The 8,794-nt window shown below is 45.8% G+C and overlaps 1 protein-coding gene across 1 annotated transcript in view; it reads right to left on the reverse strand.

The window, feature by feature from the left end:
• Positions 1–8,794, reverse strand: part of kiaa1109 (KIAA1109 ortholog) — a 91,287-nt gene that overhangs the window by 47,020 nt on the left and 35,473 nt on the right. The window contains exons 29-43 of the mRNA XM_015376323.1: positions 7,290–7,563; positions 7,072–7,209; positions 6,202–6,272; positions 4,564–4,737; positions 4,371–4,491; positions 4,163–4,291; positions 3,943–4,070; positions 3,656–3,858; positions 3,382–3,582; positions 3,094–3,305; positions 1,331–1,482; positions 1,066–1,216; positions 834–986; positions 512–752; positions 416–450 (exon numbers count right to left, since the gene is read on the reverse strand). Coding sequence (XP_015231809.1) covers positions 416–450; positions 512–752; positions 834–986; positions 1,066–1,216; positions 1,331–1,482; positions 3,094–3,305; positions 3,382–3,582; positions 3,656–3,858; positions 3,943–4,070; positions 4,163–4,291; positions 4,371–4,491; positions 4,564–4,737; positions 6,202–6,272; positions 7,072–7,209; positions 7,290–7,563 — 2,383 coding nt within the window. The remainder of the gene's footprint in view (positions 1–415; positions 451–511; positions 753–833; positions 987–1,065; positions 1,217–1,330; positions 1,483–3,093; positions 3,306–3,381; positions 3,583–3,655; positions 3,859–3,942; positions 4,071–4,162; positions 4,292–4,370; positions 4,492–4,563; positions 4,738–6,201; positions 6,273–7,071; positions 7,210–7,289; positions 7,564–8,794) is intronic.

An 8,794-nucleotide genomic window follows, 5' to 3' on the forward strand; every position in this document is an offset into this window, starting at 1 on the left:
AATAAGACATGCTAGCAGTTAGCATGGTAGATGGAACAGGATAGAAGAAGACATGCTAGCAGTTAGCATGGTAGATGGAACAGAATAGAAGAAGACATGCTAGCAGTTAGCATGGTCGATGGAACAAAACAGAATAAGACATGCTACCAGTTAGCATGGTCGATGGAACACAACAGAAGACATGCTAGCAGTTAGTACAGTAGATAGAACAGGATAGAAGAAAACATGCTAGCATTTAGCAGTAGATTGACCTGAAACATCTTTTAAAATATCTTAAATGAAGCTAATAATTGGATCTAAAGTTACGCAGCGCCACTTTACGGGAGTAAAAGAATGCAGAGAGCTGCTGCTTTTTTCTCTCAGCTGCTAGGTGAAATGTTTTTTTTTGGTTAGCATTAGAATTAGCATACGGTACAGAACGAGAGCAGATGAGCAGAAGAGCACCACTTACTGGCCAGGAGGTTTTAGAGCTGTTAGGATAACTAATTCAACAGAAGCCCAATGTCCCCACCTGCGTCAAATTCAAACTCCGCTCCGTCAGCGCTGGTGTCGCTCTGCAGCGCGGCTCCATTATCCAGACCCAGAACTGCATCGGCCCGGTTCTGCTGGGCCTCTTTGGCTTTGATCAGCTGGTTGGGACCCATCAGACCAATGGCCTTAAAGCCCTGAGTTACAACGATGAATTTCATCCACTGTCTGGCCAAAGCAACCAGACCCTTCTTCAGGGTGACCAGGGCAGGAACTCCGTCGTTCTGGGTCAGAGGAGCATAAACAAGAACAGTTTAAAAACCCTGGTTGCCCCCAGCGCCGCAGCTCTGGTCGCTTCCACTCACCATGGTGGCCTCCTCGATAACGGAGTAGTCCGCCTGCTGCAGATAGCGGTGCAGGATGTTGCACAGCATGCAGGAGGGGTTCTCGTGCAGGTAGCGAGCCCGCTTCGTGACTCGGTTATACTTGCTGCGGATCGGGATGTGGATGCTCTTTTTCTGTTGGAGAATAAAAAGGAGTTTTAAAAAGCGGCAGCGTGAAGCAGAGGGAACCCCAGAGGGAGTGGATCCCGCCCACCTCCAGAGCCTCGGTCATGATGCAGCCCATGACGGCGCAGACTCGCAGCGTGGCCTCCATGTCCAGCTTACGCAGGGAGGATTTCAGCTGGTCGATGGGAACCAGCCAGGCTCCGATGGCTGGCGTCGCCGTGCTGAGCAGGTTCAACTGTCTGAACACACAACAGAAAACAAGGCAGCTTACTCACCCCGCCGGTTAGCATTCGATTCCGTTTATCTCAGGGATGCAGGAGGATAAAAAATGTAATAATTGTTTAGTTGCTGACCTGGAGATGGTCTGAGATGCTGAGCGCACGTTGGTGGGAGCAGCAAAGCTGAACCAGATCTCCCTGATGGTCAGCTTCATGCTGCTGGAGTCTGGCGGCGGAGGCATGAGGGGAAGGTCTTTCTTCAGGTCGTCTGACTCCACTCCTTCATCCTGCAGAGCAGAAAATAAAGCGTGTGAATGTTTTCAATTATTTCAACCAACCATCCCTTTTGTTCAGCGCCTGCTGTCATTAAAGGAGTCCTACACTTCAAAATCGCTTTTACCTTATTGTTGATGAATAGAGGTAGCTTGGCATGCCTAAAGAACAATAATAATAAAAAATAAAAAATAAACTATACTTTATGTCACCTCCTCTCTGCATATATATTAAAGGTATAGTGGAGGATTTTCTTTTTCCGGGTGGATCATCTCAATAAGTGGTTCTCCTAACCATCAATCATTCTGGTGATATGTTTACGTAAGGCGGTCCTACGTGTCCCATTAGCTATCATTTTCTGTGCACTTTCAGGCGTATATCTGTGGGGAGCTACGGTGTGAGAGAGTCATTGAAGCTCACCTTTCTCACCGCGGTTCTTTGAAAATGGCCGAGGGTCGTAAGAGAAAAAGTGTCTACGAAGTAGGGTTGTCAAAAGTATCGATACTCAAAAAAGCATTGATACTGAAACGTTGTATCCGGATGCAATACTCGTTTTTAAAAGTATCGATACAGTGCTACCACCAGTGGCACCTAAGCAGTCATTCATCTAAAGTGCAGAATAGAGGAAAATGCACTTTCAGAACACTGTGTGATTGAATAATTCTGTGCACTTTTGAGTTTCAGACTTATTTTTGTAAGAGGTGCAGCTGCTGAGAATTATTTTTGTTTCTTAACTGGTTTGGCTAGTGTCATTGTTATGTGTGCAAAGCATAGCCAAGGAAGGAACACTTAATCGTGTATCTTGAGCCAAGGTGCAATAACACGTAATAGGAGCTCTAGAAACACCCACCAACCTCAGTGGAAACACGTCATGATTTGAATTTCTTTGCCCATGTAAAGGTGCAGCTAGCAACAAACATATGCTAGAGACGAAGCTAGCTCGAGATATCGCCAAGTATGTTGAAAGCAAGAAGAATGTCGGAGCACGCAGTCGGCGTTCCAGAATGTACCGGCAGTGTACAGACTTCCACAAGAAGCAGCTTCTCAGCGAGAATGATTGATTAATCAACTATGTATGGGAGCAGTTAAACCCGCGGTTGGTAGTATACTCCAACCATTTTACTCTGGAATGTTTTTCAAAGCTTGGTTTGAAGTTTAAGTATTTTTGAAGTGTATTTATTATGTTTTTTTTCCCCAAAGTGGGAAAACAGCTAAATTAATATCAATTGTTATCCTATTACCATTGCTATGATCTGGCTGGCTGCCTGAGAGCGCTACTGGTAATGCTCGCATTTTTGGAGACTAACGTTACCTAAAATCAGAAAATCTAAGTTTTTTTTTTTTTCTCGTACCATTTGGGAAAAATAAGGTCCCCTTTAGACATTTCTATTTTATTGTATTTTCTGTAATGGACTGAGGCTCCAGAAACTGAAGAATTTGATTCATCCAAACATGATTCACGTATTTCAAGTTTATATTCGCATTTATTCAGATCAAACTAAATACAGTGGAAAAGTGAAGTATAATCTCCTCTGGAGTATTAATCTAATATGGACCTTGTTTTTATTTATATCTGTTCTTTTCAACGACGTTGAACCATTATTTTCCGTTTTAAGGCGTCTGACCTGCTCATCTGAGTCCGAGTGCTCGTTGGCGTCTGAGTTGGGGCCGAGCACGTCGTGCGGCAGGTTGTCATCGGAGACGTCGGTGCTGTATCCGCTTCCCGTCTGAGAGCCGGTGGAGCCGTTGGACTTGGTGGTCCCGTTCTTCCCGGTGGGATCCGAGTGGCCCATCACTCCGAAGGCGTTATAGAGGACGGCTCCGGACTGGCGGCCCCCTGTGACAGAAGAAGAGCGGCAGCATCAGCGCGGTGCTCCGTTCCGCTCCAACGTGGCGGGTTGCAGGCAGCTTACCTTTGACGGTGAGGTTCTCAATGCCGCACTCAAACATGATCCAGCCCCATTTCTCCAGGGACGCAGCGGATCGGGCCGGGTCACCCTGAGCCGCCTGAGTGTCGGTTTCGTCCACCAAGGAGAACTCCTCCATGTCCTCCAGACCAAAAAGAACCTTTGACTTCTCAAAGGGGATGGCTGTGATGGCGAACGTCCCGATATCTGCGGGGGGACAGAGTGGTCAGAACCAGGCCGGGTTCTAGTGTGGCGCCGGGCCCGGACCCTGAGAACCAACCTGTGGAGTCGAGGCCTCGCAGCTGGCTGTGGATCCTGTGGATGTTGAGTCTGGCTGCGATCTCTTTGCCCTTCTCGATGCCGGCGTTGGAACGCAGCGACCCGGACGACTGCGGCTGCATTTTGGTGGCCGAGGCGTACTTCTCCAGCATGACGGAGGGTCGGCCGTGTTCGGTGGTGTTCGGCGTCTCCTCTACGATCCCCCTGAAAGGACAGAAGAAGTTTTCAGCACCGGCGGGTTCCTTTGGCCGTCCGGCACTGGGATCCAACGACCTGAGCATAGTTCACCTGTTCATCCTGAACTGGGTGGCGATCCGGTCAAAGCACAGCGCCACCAGAGACACATGAGGGATGCATTTAGAGGAGCAGGAAGGCGAGACTTCCTCCACAGACGCCTGCAGGAGGCACAGGTTCACCTGTACAGAAACACAGAGCAGCTTCACATTGAGGTTCTGGACAGGAGCTGAAATCTCTGGTGGCCAGAACCGGTTTCAGCCACAGGTCTGACCTTAGGGATGGAGACGTTGGCTTGGAGGCCCTTTATTTTCACGTTGTCGGGTTTGATGGACAGCTCAGTCTGCCCATTGGCTGCCTCGGTCTTGGAGAGCTTCTGCTCCTGCTTGAGCGCCTGCTGGCTCTGTGAACATCGGTCAGATCCTCACACACTTTCCCAAACAAAGCAGTCGGTTTGTCTTCCAATCAGGCGGCGTTCTTACCGACTCGGTGACCGTGGACTTGCTGATCTGATAGGCCTCGTTCAGAACCTTCTCATGGAGGTCGTCCAGAATCGCTGCCGGATGCCGGATGCTGGCGAAGTGGACCATGGACTCGATGTATCTGAAATACAGGGATGGAGTCTGTCACTCCGCTCAGCACGACGGAGCAGGAAGATTAGGCGCCGCTTCTCACCTGTCCAGGGACTCGGCCACCAGGGGGGTCAGAACCACATTGACGGCCCCCTTCACCTCCACGATGGCCGTGGTTCTGGTCTGGGCCAGCGGCTGCTCCAGAGACCAGTCGTCTGTGGCGGTGTCCTCGTCAGTGTTCTCCATGGCCCTCTTATCCAGGGGGGTGTATGGAGTGCTGCGCAGGACAAAACCAAACCAGAGCGCTACATCACACTGGTTTCTACTGAGCAGGAAATACAGCGTTCACCAATCAGGAGCCTGGTTTAGGAGGAAGTTGAAGGTTTTTTTTTTTTTTTTTTACCCCGTAAGCAAAGGTGCTCAAATTTAAGATGGATTTTCTTTTTCCTTCAGTTGAAGGTCCTTGAATGCCCATTTTTACGCTACCCTCTGGAAACCGATCAGTACGAGTTCGGACCGAGCCTCGATCAGTTAACTGCGCCAAGCTTGGTTCCTTATGACCATTACACACCATGTGGCGTGGCTACTCGCCCCCCTAGTGGTTATCTACGGTACTACTGCTCTCTAGAGGTAAACAAGTAAACCAACATGGTAGCACCTGTAACATTCAGAAAGTGTGGTTTTGTTATAATTGTGATATTTCGTTGTTTGCGGAGAGTCAGGTGAAGAAGGCAGCCTCTGGTGAATTAACCTGACAGATTTTGCTATTGGGAAGTGGATACGACAAACGATAGTCTAATCAGGGCTTAGAGACGCAGGAAACAACGACAGACGTTTAGGTTCATCACACTGCTAAACAGAATCATCACTGGAAATCGTGCGGCACGGTAGGAAGCTAGGATTTTTATTAATGTCTGAAATTTCCGGATTATGGAGGCTGACTGTAAGGAGATGACGCGGTCTGCTTACGCGCTCTTTGTTATCTGAAAACTGATAACATGTTAGCGTGGTTTGGTTCTATCTGGTAGGGTCTGGTTTATTTTTGCGTGCTATTTACACTAACAGTTATCCACTTTCTGCCTGTTTTTTTTCTCCGATGTTCTTATTTTTTTCTTCTTCACTAGAGGACCGTTTTTACTTCCATACCTATCTTTGGAGATGATTTTATTTGATAAAATATTAATAAATATAAATATATATATTCTTTTCATCTTCATAATACATTTTTGGCTGATGTGACTTAAAACTCCAGAGCGACGTATAGTCAGAAAAATACGGTAATTGTAATAGATTACTTCAGTTCCTGGTCCCCAGTCGAATCTGAAACATCAAACTTTTGATAAGCGCGGTGACTCTTTATAAAGAGAGATCTTTTTTTTTTCATCCATTTAAAATTTTCTTTTCTTTCTCACGCCACCCACAGTTAATTTTCCGTTTTCTCCAATTTTATTTAAGAAAAATTTTGTTTATTCAAAAATATTTTTCATATTTTATACTTCCATTTTTCAAATATTTTTCTAAATTCTTATATCTGAAAAACAGAAATTTGAAAATGAAAAAAAAAAAGAAATACAAGAACGAAATAGAAAATTAAGAGAAAAAAAGTTACTCGATAAACCTTTTTTTTAAATTTCACTTCTGAATTGTATGTTTCTTTTTTATTTCCATTTGTTTTTCACAGGTTAAAAGGATCATTGACCATACGGCTGACATCAGAGGAGGAGACGTGTGGCGCTCATACCTGCTGTTTTCACCCATCAGCTGAAGTCCTCGGTCGAGCAGGGAGCTGGCTGAGAGGCCCGGCTTTATCACCTGTAGAAAAGAGGGACCTCTGAGTCGGCCATGTTGGACACAACAAACTGGCTAGCAATGCTAACAGAACCGAAACCTGCCCTTTCACCATGGTGATGGACGAAGGTGAGAGGAAGCAGAACCAAAATATGCAAAAAGAGAAAACACCTCAGCATAACCAGAACCAGAGGGCAGTGCTGAGCAGAACCACAGTTTTGGATCAAAACTTTTTCCTTCAGGCTGCTGGAATCTAGAACTTTGAGTCTTTATGACCAGAATCAGTAAAAAGAAGCAGTTTGGTTCTATAGAACCAAGGTTCTGAAAACTGGACCTCCGTTCTGTCCCTGACTGATGCACAGTGGACCCAAAAGTACCCCTCATTTTCCCGTCAGTCATGTCCAGCAGAACCTGATGGCAGTTGGTCGAGAAACACGAGGGACAGTAGAACCAGTGGGACCAGAGGAACAAGACGAACCAGTGGAACCAAAGGACCCGGAGGACCCAGAGGAACCAGTGGGACCAGAGGAACTAGTGGAACCAGCGGGACCAGAGGAACTAGTGGAACCAATGGAACCAGAGAAACCAGTGGAACCAGAGGAACCAGAGTCACCATTGGAACCAGTGGATCCAAAGGAACCAGAGAAACCAAAGGAACCTAAGTAACCAAAGGAACCAGAGAAACCAGTGGAACCAGAGTCACCATTGGAACCAGTGGATCCAAAGGAACCAGAGAAACCAAAGGAACCTAAGTAACCAAAGGAACCAGTAGAACCCGCCTGTTGCTGCTGGAGCAACAAACGGGTCTGGACTGAAGTCAGACCTTAAAGGTGGGAACCGACAGCTGGTCAAAGGAGGCGGAGCTCTCTTCACTTGTGGGCGTGTCCAGATCCAGAGGTCGATGCAGGGAGGATTTAGAAGTCCTCTTATTGGTCGGCTGCTTGACGGACCAGTTTGAAACCTGACGCAGAGAAAAAAACAACAACCCAGTTTCAGACAACATGCCAAAGAACATCGCAAACATTGGAAAGGAGACAATACCTGATAATGGCCCAGGTAGTTCTGGTAGCACGCCATAACGTGGGGCTGGCAGGTGACCGGGCCGGGCTCAGCCGTCTTCTCCGTCTCCACAGAGCTTTCCTCCTCCATAGCCAGGGCCGAGACGAAGGAGGCCTGGGAGGTGTGGGTGGCCAGGGGCTGTGGAGGCAGCGGGGGCAGGATGGGGGGCGGAGGTAGAGGGCGCGGCTCGGTGATCAGCTCCCCGTTGAGGACATAGGTGAGGGGACCTTCAACGCTGTGGTAGATGGAGCTCCGGCTGGAAGAGGAAGGCTTATGGTCAACCATCGGAGAGTGGTGTAAATATTCTGACATGGAAGTCGCCATGTTGTTTACTCTGCAGTGCATTCTGGCTAAATGAATTATGCTAGGTCCTGAAGCGCTAGCTGTGTCCTGCTAAAACATCAGTAACGTTAAACCTTTTCAGTGGATATTGATGATGATGTAGAAATCACAAGAGGTGATGAAGATAAAGAGAACCAAACAGAGGAAGGGAGCAGAGATGCTAGGAGATGCTAACCCAGATATAGTGCTATGCTACAATGAACTCCATTTTCTAACTGAGGATGTTAGCCATTAGCATCAGCATCAAAATATTTTCTCACATATATTAGAACGATGAGTTACGACTAAATGATGCCTCACTGTCACTTTAAACAGTCGTTCATTTTCGACTGATTTGATTCTGATTTCACTTTAGTTTAGCTCGATGGGCATGTATCCCTTTAGTCATGTACAAAAAAAACTATTAAACGTTAGATCGCCATACGCTTTAAAAAAAACAAAAGAAAGTTATAATTTTTTTTTTGTACATGATTAAAGGGAAACACGCCCGTTGAGGTAGTTTACATAGTATTTTTCGTACAGAACTAAAGGGATAAACGGGTACCGGCTATGGGTATGCTGGTCTGACCGGGTAAGCTCATCAGACAGAACAGTGGCAATAAAAAAACAAAGATGGCGCAGGGGGGAGGCGGAGTTGCATATCGGGGACCGAAAAGTAGTGATCATCTTTCGGAACGGTCAGTTCGTAGGGGTTAGAAGGGACGTTGGGACGCAGCCGTTGACTACATTTACAACAGACAACAACACAACATGATAGAAACTACTAATGTTAGCCTTTTAGAGTTTATTCCAGTAGAAAATTACAACATTTCCCAGCCAAAGTCTATAATTAGCCTCGACTCTTATAAAGAGTTAATAATTGTTTAAGCGAAGCCCCTAATTTTTAATCACTTGTTCTATAAAACGTGCTAAACTACATTTTGCTGAGAGAATCAAGGTGTTTACATCTGTTTTTTTCCTTCTATTTAATTTATATAAAAATAAATAATAATAAATAAAATAATGTTCTGTATTTAAGTCACTTTTTGGTTAATAAAATACCTTTAAAATTATATAATCTAACATATATACACATACACATATATATATATATATATATATATATATATATATATATATATATATATATACATATATACATATAC

This window comes from Cyprinodon variegatus, unplaced genomic scaffold (assembly GCF_000732505.1).
Source record: "Cyprinodon variegatus isolate N-32 unplaced genomic scaffold, C_variegatus-1.0 Scaffold133, whole genome shotgun sequence".
NCBI lineage: Eukaryota > Metazoa > Chordata > Actinopteri > Cyprinodontiformes > Cyprinodontidae > Cyprinodon > Cyprinodon variegatus.